This window comes from Pteropus vampyrus, unplaced genomic scaffold (genome assembly GCF_000151845.1).
Source record: "Pteropus vampyrus isolate Shadow unplaced genomic scaffold, Pvam_2.0 Scaffold16, whole genome shotgun sequence".
NCBI lineage: Eukaryota > Metazoa > Chordata > Mammalia > Chiroptera > Pteropodidae > Pteropus > Pteropus vampyrus.
This window is the reverse complement of record NW_011888797.1, coordinates 11,562,274-11,581,724: the sequence shown is the minus strand read 5'-3', so window position 1 is coordinate 11,581,724 and position 19,451 is coordinate 11,562,274. Positions and strand designations below refer to the sequence as shown.

At 57.4% G+C, this 19,451-nt stretch overlaps 1 protein-coding gene, 1 long non-coding RNA gene and 1 other non-coding gene across 3 annotated transcripts; 2 read left to right on the top strand and 1 right to left on the bottom strand.

Moving 5' to 3' along the window:
- Window positions 1-328: 328 nt before the first annotated feature.
- On the bottom strand, window positions 329-2,139 carry LOC111735975. The gene is made up of 3 exons (XR_002779023.1): window positions 910-2,139; window positions 492-769; window positions 329-354 (listed from the first exon to the last, which is right to left on the bottom strand). It is a non-coding gene; the product is annotated as an uncharacterized LOC111735975 (long non-coding RNA).
- A 180-nt stretch (window positions 2,140-2,319) lies between these two features.
- On the top strand, window positions 2,320-19,449 carry SUN2 (Sad1 and UNC84 domain containing 2). Its single transcript, XM_011354400.2, has 18 exons — window positions 2,320-2,567; window positions 5,269-5,424; window positions 6,236-6,426; window positions 6,842-6,979; window positions 7,757-7,852; window positions 8,207-8,300; window positions 9,023-9,093; window positions 10,051-10,178; window positions 12,240-12,494; window positions 12,923-13,000; window positions 13,468-13,511; window positions 14,020-14,185; window positions 14,485-14,706; window positions 14,989-15,073; window positions 15,478-15,593; window positions 15,741-15,908; window positions 16,250-16,342; window positions 17,859-19,449. The coding sequence occupies exons 2-18, from the start codon at window positions 5,303-5,305 to the stop codon at window positions 17,970-17,972; spliced, it is 2,181 nt and encodes a 726-aa protein (XP_011352702.1). The 5' UTR covers window positions 2,320-2,567; window positions 5,269-5,302; the 3' UTR covers window positions 17,973-19,449.
- Window positions 7,351-7,469, top strand: LOC111736039. Its single transcript, XR_002779068.1, has one exon. It is a non-coding gene; the product is annotated as a 5S ribosomal RNA (ribosomal RNA).
- Window positions 19,450-19,451: the final 2 nt, after the last annotated feature.

The following is a 19,451-nucleotide window of genomic DNA, read 5'->3' as shown; positions in this document are numbered from 1 at the left end:
CTGCCTCCTGAGAGCTGCCAAACGTGTTCCTGCAGCCAGCAAGCCTGACATTAAAGTGTCCCCCTCCCTGCCCCACCACCAAGGATACGCTGCCTGTGATGGTTTAATGACAAACGCCAACACCCTGGCTGCTGACCGATGCCGACAGTGGCGAGAAAGAAGTGGAGGTGGCCTTGGCTGCAAGGAGCTGGCTAGTATCCTCCCTCTCGTGGTCATCTGACACAAGCACACTGTCTCCTACGGACCCGTTCCTGGCACACATTCTGGATCCATGGGGGAGGCAGACAGGTACACAGTTCATTCCACCCCCGTGTGTGGGGGGGGGCGGGGGGGGTGATGGGGAAGCCTTGGTCTCTGGAAGCACAGAGAAGACACCTGACTTGACTATGAGTCCAGGACAGACCAGGGGCCCAATCTCCCTGCTTCTCCTCCCAAAGACCACTGGTGGCAAAGCCTTTTGTGTTTCAGCAAGCGGTTCATCTCTCTCTCACCCTCACAAACGAGGAAACAGGCCAGGGAGCCTTGTCGGCTGGTCCGAGGTCCCGTGGCCAGTCATGTGACAGACGAGATGGTTGTTATTATTCGCATTGTACAAATGAGGAAAATGGCTCAGAGAGGTGGCTGGCCCAGGGTCACAGAGCAGATGGTGCACCTGGCCTGGAACCAGGCTGCAGGTTCCATGCCTGTGGGCATGGCCCTTGTCTGAGACCAGGGGAAGGCACACCGCCTCCTGCTTCACAAACCAGCACATCCTGGGAGGCAAGTCCTTCTGCCAGAGAGGAAGGGAGGCATCAGGTTCTGCAATGGAGGTGGCGGGATCTGGAGACTCCCCTGGAATTTGCTAGCACAGAATTGGAGAGTTAAGCACCCTGGTGAGGAGAAGGTGTCAAGAGAGGGCCCCTCCCTTACCGAGATGCTGCCCCTCAATCTGATTCAAATTCTCATTTCCCTCGTTCCATGTTCGGCAGATACGCAGACATGAGCCAGGCCCTGTGTCGAGCCCTGCAGAGCCAGCCCTTGACCTCAGGGAGTTCTTCATGTAACACCAGAAGCAACGCTGACCAGCACCATTCTCTTCAAGATGCTGTAAGTGCAGGTGAGGCCCCTCTTTTCCAGGTGGGGCGGCAGAGGCCCTGGAAGGGAGGAGGAGGGAGGCTCATTTTCCTCTGAAGTCAACTTAGCGCAAGGGCTGCGCATTTCCTCAATCCCCTACCCCCAGCGCCTTCCCCTGTCCGGTCCTAGTGATTTTGTCATTTTTTCTTTCTTCCTCTTGGCATTTTAAAAGTGAAATAACGACAACCTGTTTCATCTTCCCTTAGAGGAGCTTCCTTTAGAATCACAGGAAGTGACTCCTCTCAAGCTGTGCCTGTGAGGAGCCAGGGCACAGGATCCCTGCAGTCAGGCTACATTTTACTCATTCAGTATCTACCCATGCTCATTGCACACCGCACATCTGAGTAAGGCAGAGAAACAGGGAGTCAGCCTGCCTTTCCAGCACCAGTTGTGGCTGGCTCCCTCCTTAAAACTGAGAAAAGCTTCTGTCCTGAAACTCGGGACTTCTGGTGGCAGATTGGAAAGTGGCAGACCCTCCTGCCATATCTAGAATCCCAAAATCGACCCCGAAATGGAAAACACCGGCTTGGATGTGCAGAGAATCTTCTAATCTCAATTTTGTCTTTCTAGCTGTGTGACTTTAAACGAATTGCTTAGAACCTCTGAGCCCGTTTCCTAATCTGTGAAATGAGCATAGAAAAGCCTGGCTAAGACGACAACTACGCACGTGCTTTCGACAATCGTTTGAGAGTCCGTGGAGGGCTAACTACGACCTACTCCGGCCAGGGTGTCTTCTATCACTCCTGCTCCCCATCTCCTCGGGCCATCCTCGGGGAGCCTGTGTCCCCCAACCACCCAATATCTATAAGGTGCTAAGACCCGGGCCTTGTCGAGTCAGACTGAAGGGCGCTGGGACGCCACGGCCTTGTCTAGAATCCCAAAATCTGTGTGGGATGGGGCGCATGAGGGAGCCCTAAGGTGTTCTGAACCACTGGGCCGAGTGTCAAGTGCGCAGTGAGTCCCGGCAGAGCCCCAGCCTTCCCGGTCCATGTGAGCGCTCCCGCGCCGAGGCGTCGCCCCCACGCCCGCGCCACCCACGCGCAGACTCGCAACTGGGCACGCCCGGCCCTCGGGGCGCACGCGGCGGGCGGGGCGAGCCGGGGGCCTTTGTGTTCAAACCGCCCAATGGGCGGTGGCGGTGGGCGGCGAGGCGGGCGGGGCCTGGCCAATGGGCTGCGGCCTGTCAGCGTTGACTGACAGGCGCACACATACACACTCGGCCACGCGCGCGCCGCCTTGTCCCACTCGCACAGCCGGCTTGCGCGCGGGCCGCATTGTCCGCCGCGCTCGCAGCCCCAGCGCGCCGGCCTCGTCCCGCGCTGCCGCCTTCTGCGCGCCCCTGGGCCCAGCGCCGAGCTCCGCTCGCGGGATTCCGACGCGAGAAGGGGGCGCGCCTGGGCGGCGCGGCGGGCCTCGGACGTCCCCGGCCCCTCGCGGAGCGACTGCAGCAGCAGGTAACAGCCGGCCGTGGGCCTCGGGCGCGCGGGCGCGCGGGGCGAGGGGGTGGGCCGGCTTCGCCCGCCTCCCCGCGGGCGCCGGGCCCCGCCTGGCCCCGGGGTCATCACTGGGCCGCTCCGGCCAAGGCTGAGCTGCCCAGGCCTGGTTCTTGCTCTCCGGGCCAAGCTGGGCCAGGCTCGAGCCCCGCCTGGCGCACGCCCCTGGGCCGGTCGGGAAAGGCCAGCGCCGTGCCAAGGCCAGCCGCCCTGACTCATCTCCACCGGGCCCCCGCCCCACTGGTCAGTCTGGAGGGCGGATGGTCTCCAGGCGGGACTTCCTGGGGCAGAACCTCCCTGAGAGGAAGAGAATGAAGACCGGGCTGCCCCAAACCGGCCCAGGGCAGTGTCTGTGTTTTCGTGCCAGTCTGGCAGTTTCCAGGGACAGGCAGTTCTCTGCCGCCGCCCGTCAGAACTCTGGGAATGGGAGGGAGGGAGGCCCATTTTGTTCAGTTCTAAAAAGAAACCAAATAGGGGGCGGGAGTGTGACTTAGAGCAGAGAGGCAGAGAAAGCGGGGCGGTTGGTAAAAAGCTCTTCAGGTTCAGCCCGTAGGAAATAAAGGGAGAAAGGAATTCGCACCTGGAGCGTTTCACAGGCCCCACGGGGGAATGTCGTGTGAAACTGCCCCAGAGTGAAAATGCCCGTGGGAGATGCTCAAGAGCTACATAAAGTCTGAAGACTGGACAGTTGTGATGGGCGTGGGGGAAGGTGGAGTTGAGAAAAGGATGTGGTTCAGCTCAGAAGTGGGGAAAGGTGTTTTAGTTGAGGGTTTCTTAACTGATTGTGTGTGTGTGTGTGTGTGTGTGTGTGTGTGTTGGGGGACTGTTTTGATACGCAAAAGATTTGAGCTCATAGAGGCTCACCTCCTGTTTTGTTTTGGAGGATGGAGCCTTGACCTTCTTCATCTTTTGAAACCCAGACTCAGTTGCAGACTGTTTTGTGATATCAGAAAGCCACAGGAAAGACTTATGGGTACCTCTGGGAGGGTGGAGACGCTGACAGTTTTCAGACACCCCCCCCCCCCATACCCACATGCCTCTGTCTGAATATTTATATTTTTGCCAGCCAGCCCCAGCCTTCAGTATTGTGTAAACACACTGCTTTGTTTCTGCCCCAGGGTGAAGGCCTCCACTTGCGCAGGGCAGGGGTGAGAAGGAGGAGCCTGTGTGGGCATCTGGAGCTTTCTGGTGGAGAGGGCAGTGGGGGTGGAATTACCTTATAAGGAGTGAAATATAGCAAAGCACGCAGGCCAGCTTCCTGCTTTGACTATACTACCTTTTGGGCCCTTTACCAACACCGACTAAAACCAGGGAAGAATGTCAGGTGAGCATCCTATCTGAGAAGATGCCAATAAGATCAAGGCACGAGTCTGCTTGTTTTCAGAAGAGGACTTTCTAGAATTTTCAAGCCGGATTAACTAGACCTTCTGGATTCCATAGTCTAAGTTGGGATGTGTTAGAATCTGTGCCCACTACACAGCCCAGAGAACTAGCAATCTAAGTGTCAACCAGGAATATTAGAAGTGATAGCAAGTCGCACGGACTGGAAACTCTTGAGTGGGTCTAAGTGTAACAGTGGCTTTGGGACATGGGCCGGCAGAGGCACCACACTGGTGATCCGAGATTCTGAATCCGGGTTTCCAGAGCTTATCGTCCTCTGGCGGGAGAGCTCAGCCTTTTCCACCTTGGCCTCCTTCGAGTCCTCATCAGTTCCAGAGCCTCGATGTCCCCATCCCTGTGCCTATAATCTCCCACTGATCTTCTACCTCCCCGATTTGTTAGTCTGCCTACAACTCTGTCTGCAGCCCGTTCTGAGTGTATCTGAAGCTATAAAAGACTCTAGTTGGGGACAGAAAACACATTCCTGAAACGATTTGAAAACTTCATGGTGGAGTGGAGAGACCCAGGCCCCGTCACCTGTCAGATCCGAGCTCAAAGCCTGGCTCTGTCACGTCCAGGCTGGGTGGCTGTGGGCAAGTCACTGATTATCTCAGTGTCCCAGGCTCCGCCCTTGTACAGTGGTCATGAGGGACAGAAATGGGTGTGTAAGGAGCCCAGTACCTAGGAGGCATTTGACAAGGTGGTTTATCATCACCATCACGTTGAGAGGTGAAGACCGGCCGAGGGGATCCAGCACACACCCACTGAGTGCGGGGTCCTATGCCAGGGAAAGGGTTTCTGGAGTCACAGTTTGACTGGGGCCCTGACCTGTGAGGAGAGCTATGAGGAAGGGAAGGTACAGCCCATCAGGGAAATGGCTAGAATAAGAGTATACGCCGCTCCAGGGGGAGGACCGCGTGGTGGGATGGCTGGGCTGGAGGTCTCTGCAGGGCTGCGGCGACCAAAGGTGTCCCTTTAGCATCTCGTGTGTGCCTATTATGTGCCACGTGTCCGAAGGTTGTGGAAGTTCCAGTTTCGCTCTCTCAGAGCTCAGTGTCAGATAAACTGAAAATTAGAGAACCTTGTGGACAGCAGAGTCCCCCTGGGCACTAAGCGAGCCCGGGGCGGGGTGGGCTGTAGCAGGGTGGGTGGCGCCCCAGCGCAGGCGCTTTTGGTTGAATGCACAGGGGGGGTGGTCTGTTCATTGGGAGGCAGTGCCTTGTCTCTCCTCCCTCAGGGAGGAGCTGCCCCAAGCCTCGCGCGTCCTCCTCTCTTTCCCAAGGCTCTCTTTAGAAGGGTCCTCCTCCCACCTCATCATGTCTCGACGAAGCCAGCGCCTCACGCGCTACTCCCAGGGCGACGACGATGGCAGCAGCAGCAGCGGTGGCAGCTCGGTGATGGGGAGCCAGAGCACCCTGTTTAAAGATAGTCCTCTCAGGTAGGGGACCCCTGTGGATCGCAGAGGGCTTGGGTAGATCACCGCGTGGCCTCTTCCTGTGGTGACCTTTGTGAATGGAGATCACATCCAGTCAAAGGGGACGTTCACACCTGTGAGGAGGCCAGGACCCAGCACTGCTGCTGCTTCTCCCCCTTCTGTAAGCCAGGCTGCTGCCCTTGTGTTCAGAGAACAGGAAGTGGGGAGAGGCAGCTTCAAGAATGAGCCAGGCCGGAAACCCTGACACTGCAAGCTGGCTCCTAGGAACCCCTTCTGCTGTGGATGGGCGTGTCCGTCTCGTCACCCTCCCCAGACCCACACCCATGTGTCTCACCATCTGTAGGGCCTCAGCTGGGCCGGCCAAGCAGCTGGGGAGAGGAGTGGGTCCCAGGGACGCCAGGAAAGGCGGGCGCCTGCCCCATCCTGCCCCCTTTGCAGACATGAGCCCCCATGGCAGCCCCCAAGGTGCTAGCTAGCTCTGGGAGGCCAGATCAGGTCTGCCTGGGTTTCCAGTGGGTTGAAGAAATTACTAATCCATTAAGAAACATGAGAAAAAACTTTGGCTTTGAAGTTAGTGGATTTGGGTCCTGGCTCTGTCACCTACTGACAGTCTCACCTAACTGCTGCTGAGATTTGGAGATAATGGGAACTGAGAAGGTACCTGTGCTGGCTTCTCTGCAGTTGTCATCGGGAGCTATTAGTTGCCTAGCAACAAGGCCAACCCACTCACTACGGGAGGGCAGAGTGGCAGCGCCCCATTCCTGGCTTGCTACCTGCCTGTCCCCCCTCTCCTCTCCTGCCTGACTACCCGCAGGACCCTGAAGAGGAAATCCAGCAGCGTGAAGCGCCTCTCCCCAGCACCGCAGCTGGGCCCCTCCTCCGACACACACACCTCCTACTACAGCGAGTCCCTGGTCAGGGAGTCCTACTTTGGCAGCCCCCGGGCAGCCTCCCTCGCCAGGAGCTCCATCCTCGACGACCAGCTGCACGGTGACCCCTACTGGAGTGAGTGTCCGGAGCCTTTCTCCTGGGGCTCGGCTACCTCTGGACACTTAGGGTCCCAGATGTGTGTTCTACGCCACCACCCCCCCCCATGCCCCGTCCCTCTATACCTCTTCTCCCCTAACCCTGCCATGCTGGTTTCCTAACCACTGCGGGGCCAGAGGAAGGGCTCTCTGTCCTTGGAAGAACAGCCAGGTGTCTGAACTTCCAGGTGATAAGGTAGCCACGAAGCTGCTCCAAAGCCTGGAGACGGAGGGGCGGGGCCCAGCTCACCCTCCAGGCCCCGGAGAGATGGGGAGAGGCCAAGGGCAGTTCCATCTGTCCATCGGAATTGCTCCTTAGTGTGTCCCCATGAGGCCCTCCGGAGCACCTTCCCCAGGCATCTCTGCCCCGGGAGAACCCTGCATTCTTCCTTCAGGTGAGGACCTGCGGGTGAGGAAGAGGAGAGGCACAGGTGGCACCGAGAGCAGCAAAATCAACGGGCTGGCGGAGACCAAGCTCTCCGAGGACTTCCTCGGGTCTTCTTCCGGCTACTCCTCTGAGGATGACTATGTAGGTAGGTGACGCCCTCCCCCACAGCCTCTGGGACTGCAGGAAGGGGACGGGAAGCCTGGGGAAGCACCCCTGGCAGCTTGAGAGAGCACAGTGTCCAGCGGGTGTCTCCGCAGACCAGCTGGTCATCCTTCCTGTGCCACCGCGGCACCCTGAACCCCAACGCACTGGGCTGGGACTGCCCTGCCCCCAGTAGCACTGCAGCCAGCTCTTTTGTTTGGCTTGTTTCCAGCAAGCATTTTAACACGGGCTTCACACAGAGAAAGTGCCTGATCCCTCGGTCCCGTTCTGAACGGTGGTTGAGGGACTGCCCGTGAGCATAGGGACGCAGGCAAAGGGCTCAGGGAAAATCCAACATAAGAAACCTATCGTTTTGTCTACGGCCATGCTACCCTGAACAAGCCCAATCCTGTCTGATCTTGGAAGCTAAGCAGGGTCGGGCCTGGTTAGTACTTGGATGGGAGACCACCCAGGAAGACCAGGTGCTGTAGGCATAAAAATTAAAAAATGAAGGATTGTAAGCCGACAAAGTCCTTGCAATCTGTGAGGTCAACCAAGAGTTGCCTCGCCTTGAAAAAGGAAAAAGAAACCTATCGCCTTGTTCCTTTAGCAGATAATCACTGACCTACTAGGTGCCAGGCCTGTGTGACACCCTGGGAATGTCAAGGAGAATGATATGTTGTCTCAGGTCACATCTAAGGGAGAAGACAATAGACGTTCTCCATGTCTCAGGGCCCTTCGGAGTGAGGACAGGCTGAGCTGGTTTCCTCTGTCCCTGCAGGATACTCGGAGACGGGCCAGTGGGCTTCAGGCTCTCGGCTGGGGAGTGCTGTCTCTCAAGCAGGCTCTTTTTTCTGGACGTTGGTCACTTTTCCAGGTGGGTGCTCGCTGCTCTGTGCACGGTTGTCTCTGTTCTTAAAGCACTCACTTCTCACCCATCTGCAGATGGGCGGCCAGCCCACACAGAGGGACTAGGATCAGCAGGGAAAGCTCATTCTAGATTAACCGCTGGGCACAAGAGCTGTGGGCAGATCCTGTCCTGGATGGGCAGGGGGAGCTGTGGAGCAGGGTGGAGGGTGTCGGCAGAGTGGGCGGGGGGCAGGAGAGCAATGGGTAGCCGTGGGACAGGCCCGCTGGGAGGACTGCGGTAGAGGGAGAGCAGTGCTCTGAAACCACAGCCCGCAGGCCACCGGCTCAGGGTGACACTTTGGTCTGACGGTCCCCCTTCCAGCCCGGCTCTTCGGACTCCTCTACTGGTGGGTTGGCACCACCTGGTACCGCCTGACGACAGCCGCCTCCCTCCTCGACGTCTTCGTTTTAACCAGGTGAGCGAGAGTCCGGACAGTGAATCGGAAAGCCCCGGACGAAAGTCCCAGACAAGCCTGGCCGCCTCCTGCTGGTCAGGCCTTAGGCTCGGGCCAGCCAGCAGTGTCTCCCAGAACAGCGAGCTTCCCTCTCAGCCCTGTGACAGCGTAGTCCCCAGTGTTTCCTGCCTCGCGTTCCGGCGCTGCCTGAGGACGCTGTGGGTTTGTTCCCCAAGGGCCTGACCCAGCGGAGCCAGGATTGGGGAACTGGATCATTGGCAGGGGAGGGAAGACTGAGGCGGGCAGCCAGGGCCCCTCTGGCCATAAGCTTGGTTTGAGTGGGCATCGAACTATGCTGCGAAGAGGGGCAAAGATGGATTCGTGTCACCAAAGAAAAGTGTCCTCATTTTTCTAAAAAGAAAACATTTTCTTAAGGGGTTCCATAGTTTTTCTATGTTCACTTGCCTGGAAGACCTCTAGATATGAAAATTTTAGTTTTTTTTTTTTCAAAGACCCCGCTACTTGCTTTTAACAACATCAATAAAATTCACAATCATGATTGTCCCCGTTACACTCAGACCTGTAAAGCTCTAAAGCGTCCAGTCTGGCCCTGGTGAGATGAGGTGCTCAAGGCTGTCCCCATCGACTCTAGTTTAGCACTCAGGAAAAGTCTTAAGGGACTCCCTGGGGAAGCCGAGAGGCCCTGGGGCCCTCCTGACACTCCCGCCCTCCCCGCCCTCCAGGCGCTTCTCGTCCCTGAAGGCGTTCCTGTGGTTCCTCCTGCTGCTGCTGCTCCTGACCAGCCTGACCTACGGTGAGCCGAGCCGACCCGCTCTCGCGGGGACGGGGTACAAGGGCCTCCGAGACAGGGCTGGGGAGCCAGAGGGCCGGGCAGAGTGGGCGGAGGCTGCGCTGAGCAGAACTGAAAGCTGCAGTTCTGGAGGGATGGCGTCTCCCACGAGAAAGGGAAGGAGGCAGGAAAGTGGGGCCAGCCTGAGCACCTCCCGAGCCCTGAGCCCGAGGCCACCCCTGCATTCTCGGGGTGTCCAGTGGGTGAAAGGGGAAACGCCCTGACCCACTGATCGCGCCCTCAGTTTGGGTAGCTACACTATGCTGCCTGGCGTGCCTAGAGCATCCTTGGAGCCACCTGGGTCAGAACAGGCCCCAGTCCAGGAGTGCTGAGGTAAAAAGCAGGGACTGGGACTCTGTTACTAGCAGGCATTTTCCCTCCATTCCAAACCAGGACACCGTCTGGGTGAGTGAATCATTGTACTCTGTTCTGGGGCCACATACAGCCTCTCTGGTGGGGATTCTCAACCATGGCAGCCCATTCAAGTCACTCGGGAAGCTTTTAAAACACTTTCGGAGGGTATCCCCAGACCAGCGAACTCAGTCTCGGGAAGCAGGGCCAGAAGCTACGTGTTTTAAAAGCTCCCTGGTGATTCTGATGTAGTCTGGGCTGAGAACCACCCCCGGGGCCTCCGAGTCCTACCCCTGCATTGTCCCTAGTTTTTTCGTTTTCTCCAAGTTTGGCCATCTACAGAAAGGTGATTCCGGAGGAGACGTGAGTGCATTCAGTCTGGGGCTGTCAGGTGCAAGATGCTGCCTCAGAGAGGCACTGGGGACCGCCCTCCCTCATGCCGCCTGCGGGCAAAAGCACAGCTCACACGAACAGGCTACTGGGAGCCAACGTTGATCAGGCTGCTGTCCTCACCATGTCACCCCCGTGCTCACATCCCCCGCCTGAGTACCACCCTCTCCCTGTGTGCAGGCGCTTGGTATTTCTACCCCTACGGGCTGCAGACGTTCTATCCCGCTGTGGTTTCCTGGTGGGCAGCGAAGGGCAGCGGCCGGCAGCATGAGGCGTGGGAGTCCAGAGACTCGTCCCCACATTTCCAGGTGCGTAATTTTGGGTCGGGTCGCAGGTCCCTCCCTCTGCCTGTGTTTGCAGTTAGTTTCTCTACCCGTACACCTGACACACACAGGTGAAGAGGTGCTGTGCTAGCTGGAACACCGCCTCACCTCCCTCTCTCTGTCATTCGGAGTGTGCGTATTTGGGGGCAGTTTGCTTAAATATGACTCAGAACTGTCCCAGAGTGAGTTGCCATCCTGAGAAGCACAGAGAACAGAAGGAAAAGGAATCAGACAAATCATCTTGTCTGCTTCGTTCCTTTCAACATAATTTCACAGATATTTACTGAGCACCTTTTACGAATAAGGTAATATCCCGGTCAGTTACCTATTAGCACAGATAAACCACTCCTAAAATCAGTGCCTGCAAAGTACAAGCGTTTGATTAGCTCATGAGTCTGCGGGTCCTGTGGCCGGCTCTTCTGGTCTGAGCAGGGACAGGCCGGCCGTGGCTGGGCTCCCTCGTGTGTCTGCAGCTGGCTGGCAGATCCGCTGGCCAGGCTGTATACTCCACCTGCGTTTCCGTCACCCAGCAGGCTAGCCCGGGCTTGTTCTCACAGCAGCCGAGCGAGGTTCCGAGAGAGCAGAACCAGGCCAGGCTTTTGAGGCCTGGATTCAGAACTAGCACGTTGTCACCTCTGCCGCCTTCTGTCGGCCTAAGCAAACCCCAGAGCCAGTCCAGATTCAAAGAGGGGAAACGGATTCCACCTCTCGATGGGAGAACCTGCAAGGCCCCATCACGCGGCGCGGGGTGGAGGGAAGGGTACCGCCGTTTTTGCAGTCTTCCAGAGGCTGAAGATGAGACGTGTCTAGGCCGTGCCCTCAAGGAGCCTGCAGTCTGGTGGGGGTGGCAAGTGCACAGATAACCAGAATGTGTGTGCGCAGGTCCTGGGGTCCATGATGAACGTTTAAAACTCTTTACCCCCTAATTATAGCTATTTAACTCTGCTGATATCTTGCTGAATTTAATTTGGTATCATATTTTTGGGGGGTATCACATTTTTAAACATTTATTTTGGGTGATAATACTTTCCTGCCTATAATCTTCTTATATCATAAAATGACAATCTAGCATTTATAATTTTTCTTTTTTAATTATTAGTGAAGACATTCAATACAATTCAATTTTAGGGTCACTTTTTTTATAAAAAAGGAAGCGCGAATATATCTTTGTATTTACTTACATTTGCATAAAGACACTAATAAAAATAGTTGCCTGGTTTGGGAGGGGGTGGTGACGAGGGCACTGGGCGGATGGGGCAGAGATTAGGAGCATGACTTTTTGCTGTTTGTTTGCTTTTTGAATCATGCACATGTACAGCCTATTTTTAAAATGGAATTTTTTAAAATCAGAAGCAACCTCTGTACCCAGTCGGCCCCTGTCATTTAACTGATAGTTGACAGACTGCGTTTTATGATCTCTCTTGGCAAAGATTGTCATTGTTAAGTCAACAAGGTTCTCAAAATTCATGGCATGCTATCAAATGCCACCCTCAAGTCCAGTGACTTGTATTCTGTCTTCTCCGTGAGGCATCCAAATAAAGATGAAAGAGAAAGCTCTTTTCAATTATTTTCTTTTAGCTAGTTATTGACGGGAGAAGTGGAAGCTGTTGAAAGTCAGCAGCTGAATCTCAGCCCCACACACATAGGAGAGAGAAGGGGTGGGCTCCGCCCCGCAGGTCACCTGGCCCCCTGTGGCCATTCTGTGGCTTCTTCCTGTCCTCTTTTTGGACTCTCCTTCCATTCGGACCCTCTTCTGGGAGGGCACTGGGCCATCTCACCCGGCCCCTGTGTGCTGCTTCTTGGGGCCCAGACGGCTTCAGCCCCGCGTGGCCCGGTACACCCCGTGCTTTGCTGTCAGCACGCTCACTGCGCCCATTTCCTGCCGATGGACTCGCTCACCTGCAGAGCAGGGGGACTGTCCTGAGAGCCCAGACCCAGCGTGTGTCCACATTTGGGCGTGTCTGGGGTTCTCTTCCGTTCGTCTTCAGGAAGCACCGTGGCCATGGCTCCCTCACCTCTGTGGCTTTTCCCTCCCTGCCCCGCCAGGCTGAGCAGCGCATTCTGTCCAGGGTACACTCTCTGGAACGACGCCTGGAAGCGCTTGCCGCCGAATTTTCCTCCAACTGGCAGAAGGAGGCCATGCGCCTGGAACGCCTGGAGCTGCGGCAGGGGACCGCTGGTGAGGGAGGCGGCGGCGGCCTAAGCCATGAGGACACCCTGGCGCTCCTGGAGGGGCTGGTGAGCCGCCGCGAGGCTGCCCTGAAGGAGGACTTCCGCCGGGACACCGCCACCCAGATCCAGGTGTGGGAGAGGAGCTGCGGTCTCCAGGCAGCAGCTGAGGGTCAAGTGTGGGTGACACCATGGGCATGTGGGGTGGAGGGGGCGAGACTCTGCACACTCTGACGAGAGAGACAGCCCTGCCATTTGGCAGTTACCTTCTGTAAGCCTCAGTTTCTCCTTCTTTAAAATGGAGACGCTTGTCCGCTGCCCCTGCCCCGGCCGTGAGCGCACTAGACTGTAGCGTTGCCGGCACAGCGCCCAACACCACACAGGTGCTCAGTGAGGATCACGGGGCGGCTTGTCCATTTCTAGGATGCACTGTAGCAGAAAGGCCATGAGCTGAAAGTTGCTATCGAATGGTCCGGTTCGAATTCCAGTCACACCACTTATAGGTGGTAAGTGGCCCTCCGAGCATGACTCAGGAAAATCCTCTCTCCTGTGCCCGACAGGAAGAACTGGTCACCCTGAGAGCAGAACATCAACAAGACTCAGAAGACCTCTTCAAGAAGATTGTCCAGGCCTCCCAGGTGGGTGGGCTTGTGTGGAGCCCTGATCCAATTCAACGTCTGTTCTTGGGCTGAGAGACACCTTGGCCTCCTGAAGGGTCTGCTTGGATGTAGAGTGGGGCGGGGATGTGTAGTCTCCTGACTTCTGCTTGTACTGGACCCCCCTGGGCTGGAATGCTCTGCAGGAACGCATTGGGAGCGTGCTTGACGACAGGAAGGGCCACTTTCAAGAGGTCTGTTTTGTTGAGTGTAACACGCCCAACGAATGAGCACACATATGAATGTCTAAGTGCACCGGAAACAGGGTGAGACACTCGTAAGGAGCTTGACCAGGAGGCCAGCTTGACATTTGCTGGAGCAGTTGGGAGCCCTTGGGGCATGGGTGTGGTTCATAAGCAAAGACCCCTAAAGGGAACAGATCCTGCCCTGGGAGGCCGATCCCTTGGAGCCTGACGTTGCATGTATTTATCCTTCCTTCCTGCTCACAGGAGTCCGAGGCTCAACTCCAACACCTGAAGTCCGAGTGGCACAGGTAATGGGCCCTGCAGTCTGGCCTAGGCCTGTCCCTCCACCCAGCTGCCCACCCCCCACCTCAGGCAGGACCAGGGACCAGAGTCCCAGAGCAGAGTTCTGTAGGTGTCCCAAGCAGAGAGCGAGATGGCTGAAACCTAGCTCAGGACCATGAGCAGAGCTGGAGTGCAGTGGAGGCTGCACTGCAAGAGATTTGGGATTCGTGGGTTCACATACAGACATCATCTTTTCTGTACAACCTCATGCTCTAGATATCGGGTGAGGGTGTGAGCGGCCGAGGCAGAGTGAATGATGGATCTGGGCTTGGGGAGCAGGATAAGAATTCGCTCCCTGGCACAGGCAAGACCCGGGGCTGTGTTCACAGCCAGGATCATCAAGAGCAGGCCTTGCCTTCACCTGTAAACGGTGGGCGCACATTACCAGGAGCTGAGGGGCTCCTTGTGCTTTCCTCAGCATGGCCCTACCCCTCACCAGAGATCCAAAGCTTACGCTTCTCTCTTTGGAAGTAGGATGACCCAGGAGTCCTTCAAGGAGAGCTTCATGAAGGAGCTGGGGCGGCTGGAGGGCCAGCTGGCAGGCCTGCGGCAGGAGCTGGCAGCACTGACCCTGAAGCAGAGCTCGGTGGCAGACCAAGTGGGCCTGCTGCCCCAGCAGCTCCAGGCCATGCGGGACGACGTGAGTTGGAACCGTCCAAGTCTCCTGCTAGACGCGCTGGGCTCTGAGACCGTCTGTCCTAGGAGTCCGCCTGGGGCAGAGCCTCTTTCCCTGCAGCCTGTTAGTCCCACAAGCCCTGGCCTTGGACTTGGCACAGGGCTTCCTGTGACGGGAGTTCTTCTATTGATAACATGGAGAGTTGTCCATAGCTCTTTCTTCCATGTGGCCCTCATAGGCCTTCACTCCTTCCTTGCCCCTCTACCCAAGCCAGGGACTGTCCCTGCCGGCCTCCCATAGTGAGACCTTTTCTCTGTCCCTAGGTAGAGTCTCAGTTCCCTGCCTGGGTCAGTCAGTTCCTGCTCCAAGGTGGGGGAAGCCGCACTGGGCTCCTGCAGCGAGAAGAGATGCAAGCTCAGCTGCGGGAGCTGGAGAGCAAGGTCCTCGCCCACGTGGCTGAGATGCAGGGCAAGTCGGCGAGGGAGGCCGCAGCCATCCTGGGGCGGACGCTGCAGAAGGAAGGCGTGATCGGGGTGACAGAGGAGGTGAGGAACTGTGCGCCGGGACTCCCCTAATTCCACACACACTCTGCTCTCCTCCCTGGAGAGCACCCCCCTACACACACGCTGCCAGCTCCCTGCTATGTTCCAGGACCCAAGTGACATGCAGGAGGCTCCGATGTTTGTTTTGGGGCTGGTATGCCTGGGTGTGGCATGTGTGCCTGGACAGCAGGCATAGGAGGGGTCAGCCCATGTGTCCCTGGCCCCCAGCATTGGAGGTGCAAGGGTGGCCAATCCTGTCACAACTGCTCCGGGTGCTTGTTTTAGGAGGTGCACCGCATTGTCAACCAGGCCCTGAAGCGCTACAGCGAGGACCGCATCGGGATGGTGGACTACGCGCTGGAGTCGGGAGGTGTGTGCGCCGCTCTCCGCCCTTTGCTGAACCTGGGTCTCCGTACTAGCTGGCCCTCTGGCACCTGCTGGGCCAGCTGTGCCGCTAGGCAAGCAGGGCTTATCGACAGAAGTCACCCAGCCTAGAACTCACAGCAAAGGCGAGCAACAGCCCCGGGAAGGCAGGACCAGCACCATCCTCGGACAGCACAGGCTGATGTTCACAGCTGTTCTGTGGCCTGGGTTAGGTGTACAGAGGGGCCCGGGGCGTCTGCCCATATCCTCTTGTACTAGTGGACCCTCCTTGGGCTGCCTCAGCCCTTTAAGCCTGGGGCCCTCTTGGCTGTTGAGCTGAGATGGTTGTTGGGTCTCCCCTGCTGATGTCCAGGCCACAGGTGCCCACACCACCTTTCTTACCTGCCTCAGGGGCCAGTGTTATCAGCACCCGATGTTCCGAGACCTACGAGACTAAGACGGCCCTCCTCAGCCTCTTTGGTATTCCCCTGTGGTACCACTCCCAGTCACCTCGAGTCATCCTCCAGGTAGGTACCCGGCAAGGGTCATCGAGTGCCCTGAGCACAGTCACCTATGTAGCTGGGTCACTGTCCCACCCGGGGTCAGCTGGCGCTGCACTCAAGGAGGGGTCTTCATCACCAGCCCTGCGCTGACCTGACTTCCTTCCCTTCCAGCCAGACGTGCACCCAGGCAACTGCTGGGCCTTCCAGGGGCCCCAAGGCTTTGCTGTGGTTCGCCTTTCTGCCCTTATCCGCCCCACTGCTGTCACCTTAGAGCACGTGCCTAAATCCTTGTCGCCCAACAGCACCATCTCCAGTGCCCCCAAGGACTTTGCTGTCTTTGTGAGTATCCCACCTGTGCGGGCCGGAGGGCTGCAGAAGGATCCTGGGGGCCTCTACTTCCAATAAAGTCGGGGTCATTCTTTGGCTTGGGGGAGGGGATCAGACTTGGAAGAGATGGCGCCAGGGTGGGAAATGGCACCTCAGTCCCAGCTGCCTCGGGCTGTGGAGGCAGAAACCGAGGCCTAAGGAGCTAAGTGACTTGTCACAGAGCACGCAGCAGCCCCGTGTCCAGTGCTCAGGCCCCCTGCTGTCCCACCAGGGTGGGAGGGGACCAGAGTGAGGGTGAGAGTGGCCAGGGCATGTGTCTGAGCAGAATCTTTCCTCCATCCTTCACTCTTCAGGGGCTTGATGAAGAGCTGCAGCAAGAGGGGATGCTGCTTGGCCAGTTCACGTACGACCAGGATGGGGAGCCCATCCAGACGTTTCACTTCCAGGTAGAGGATGGCTGTGCTAGCAGAGGCAGCATTCTCATTTCCCATCCATTCAGCAGACGTTTTCTGAGCAGTGACCCTGTGCCAGGAACTAGGGGTCTAGAGCAGGAGACCGCAGCCCCTGCCCTCAGGCAGCTCACGGTGTGGGGCAGACAGCTCTCTGAAGTGGCCCAAGCAGATACCAGCACAGGGGAGGGCCCCTTCCAGATAGGGCGTTGGGGAAGGCTGCTGGGAAGGACAGGTGTCTGAATGCGTGTGGCCCACCAGGTCTCAGGCAGTACAGTGCGGCCACTCAACTTGAGTAGGCCTCAGAGTTCCAGGCCCTTGCTGAAAATGCAGAGTCCCAGTCTCTACCCCTTAGGGCCACTGGGATCCAGGAATCTGCGTTGACAAACAGCCCAGATGAACTGATGCAGGTGGCCTCTGAGCTCCGTCGGGGGGTGAGGGCTTGGAATACACTAGTGAGGATTGGGCGAGGTGGGGGAGGTGGGAGGTGAAGGGACAGTGGCACGAAAAAGGCCAGAGAGGCAGGCTGGGCTACTAGGCAAAAGGATTTCAGCCCTTGGAGCTGGGGTGGGGGTACGGGGTGGACATTGCTGTTTTAGGCAGAGACGTGACAATATGATTATGATAAGATCACTGTGACCGTGTGGGAATGGTGAGTCTAACGGGGACAAACCTGGAGACCAGGGGACTGGCCAGAACTGAGGTCCAGAGGGTGTTGGGAGTGTGGGTGAGGAGGCAGCGAGACAGTTGGGGGCAGGCACCCTGAAGTCCGGTTGGATGGGAGCAGGGAAGGAGGTGGAGGTGAGGGAAGCTGAGAGAGAAGCTAGAACAGAGGCAGCAGCAGGTTTGGCCACTGAGTTGGTGGGACAGTCCAGTGGAGCCGTCATGGGGACAGACCGAGCTGTGAGGTCTGAGGTGGTAACAGAGCCATGGGAGTAGTTGGGACTTCGCAGGGACGTGTGTGGACTGAGTCTTTAGGAGAGGGGTGGACAAGAGGCTGCCAAGAGACTGCCTGGGAAGGCTGGAGAGGGAGGACGAGCAGGAAGGCACTGTGCCTGGCGAGTCAGAGGTGAGATTTGCTCCAAAAGCTGGCTCAAAAATTGTGGCTTTTTGAGCATAGAGGACAGAGACCTGATGGGAACTTGCAGAAGAAGAAATTCTGCTTAGTTCAGAGAAAAGGGATTCTTTTCCAACATCTCACAGCAAATCTTCTGTGAAGGTAGTTCTGTCCGTTGACAGTAACGATCAAGACTTCTGTGAACGCGTCAGCTACAAAGCCATTTTTATGTGGCCCTGGGTGGGTGGCCCCAGTAGGACCTCTGAAGCCTCTGGGGCACCTTGGCCCACCAGCTGGAAACTCTCCTCCAGGGTTTGAAGACAGGAGCTTTGGCGCCCTGTTCTCTGCAGAGGCCCAGGGGAGCGGGACATCTGGCCCCAGGGGTGGCATCGCCCCTCCTGCCTGCTGTCAGGTCTGAGGGCTCTGACACGCCTGATGTCTTCCTTCTCTACCCAGAAACCTACAGTGGCCACGTACCAGGTGGTGGAGCTGCGGATCCTGACTAACTGGGGCCACCCCGAGTACACCTGCGTCTATCGCTTCAGGGTGCACGGGGAGCCTGCCCACTAGGCCTCTCCGAGCCCTGCAGCAGCTGGGAGGCCAGCCCCTCAGCACGTGCCCTCCTCTCTGGGAGTGGGAGAGCAGCGCCTCTGCCACCTCCCCACACGCTTGATTCGCGCATTGACTCCAGGAGCAAGACCGCCTGGCCCAATGGAGATGAGAAATGCAGGGCTTTTCTGGCAGTGGGGCGGCAGGAGGGGGACAGCAGGCTCCAGCATCTTGGTTCTCCGTTCTCCTCATGCCAGGCGCTAGGCAGCCACTTCCCCCTCAAGGGAGGGTGTATATATGTAGCATATCCTATGGGACTGAGAGGCAGGAGAGGTGACGAGTGCACAAGTTCCGGCAGTGGTGGCTGAGACCCTCTTCCTCCCATGGTGGAGGAGTTGGCACCCAGAAAGCTGTTGGGACGTGTGTGCATGATGCACGTGCCAAAGCCACGGCTGGGACAAGCTAGGGCCTGGGGCAGGGAAGTGAGGCCTCTAGGAGGAGGGTGCTCACCACACAGGCTGGACTGGGCAGCAGGCAGGAAGCTCCTGGTGGAGGGCAGCTGGGTTTTTCCAGAAGTGCCATCAACCTAGGGGATCTTGGTCCACAGGGTCCTCCAAGGTCTCCTGTGCACTGTTTGTCCTAGGCCCTGGAGGGTCTGGCTCCTGTGAGACACTGAGGAGCCTGGGGGCCAGCCTGTAGGATACCCCCTACTGGGGATACTAGTTGCTTTTCCTTTTCAGATGCTGGGACTGGGGGTACCTGTGCCCCGGAGAAAGCTTGCCACATTCCCCCAGGGTGCAGGGAGCCCAGACCTGTCCTTCGAGGCAGTAAGCATCAGGTCAGCTAAAACAGTGGGAGCAGGGGACTCCCTGGGCTCTCCTAGTGGTCCAGTAATAACAAGTGATATTCAGGTGTCATGATGGGAGGAGGTCTGTGCACTGCGGGCCCCGCCCCATCCCCATCCCAATCAGGTCCCCCTGTAAGGGGCCCTCGCCCTCAGCTGCCCCCTTGGGGCTCTTTCAGCTCTTGCCTAATTGTTTTCTTTCTGGCTTTTTTTCTATGGGGGGCTGGGGTGGGGGGACTACGTAGGAAGAGGGCCTGAGGCAGGGGCTTTTTAACCCAGCAGGCCCTGCTATGTTGTAAATATTTTTCAAGGTCTGTTTTTTTTAACTAAAAAGCTAAGAGCTTGATTCTTAGCCCCGTTCTGTGGGGCACTGGGTGACTTCAGTTCCTTGTAACCCGGCTGCCATGCAGGCAGGTACCCTGAGGAACAGGGCTGGGCCCTGAAGGGGCTTCTGTGGGATGGAGCTGAATGGAGGCGAGGCCGCAGGCCACCCTGTGCTCCTCCAGCGCGAGCCCCTGCACAGCCTTTGCTCTCAGACAACCAGGTTTTATTTTGTGCTCTTCTGTCACAAATGCTGCACTATTGGATTCTCAATTTTTTGTCTCCAGATTCTAATTTATGCCTATGCAAAAAATAAATTATGCCCAGGACTAATG

Bases quoted from the DNA above. Each gene is read 5' to 3' on its own strand.
- SUN2 (XM_011354400.2), top strand. From the start codon at position 5,303: ATGTCTCGACGAAGCCAGCGCCTCACGCGCTACTCCCAGGGCGACGAC. The intron at 5,425-6,235 runs GTAGGGGACCCC...GACTACCCGCAG, and splicing joins TTTAAAGATAGTCCTCTCAG to GACCCTGAAGAGGAAATCCA. The intron at 15,909-16,249 runs GTGAGTATCCCA...TTCACTCTTCAG, and splicing joins CCAAGGACTTTGCTGTCTTT to GGGCTTGATGAAGAGCTGCA.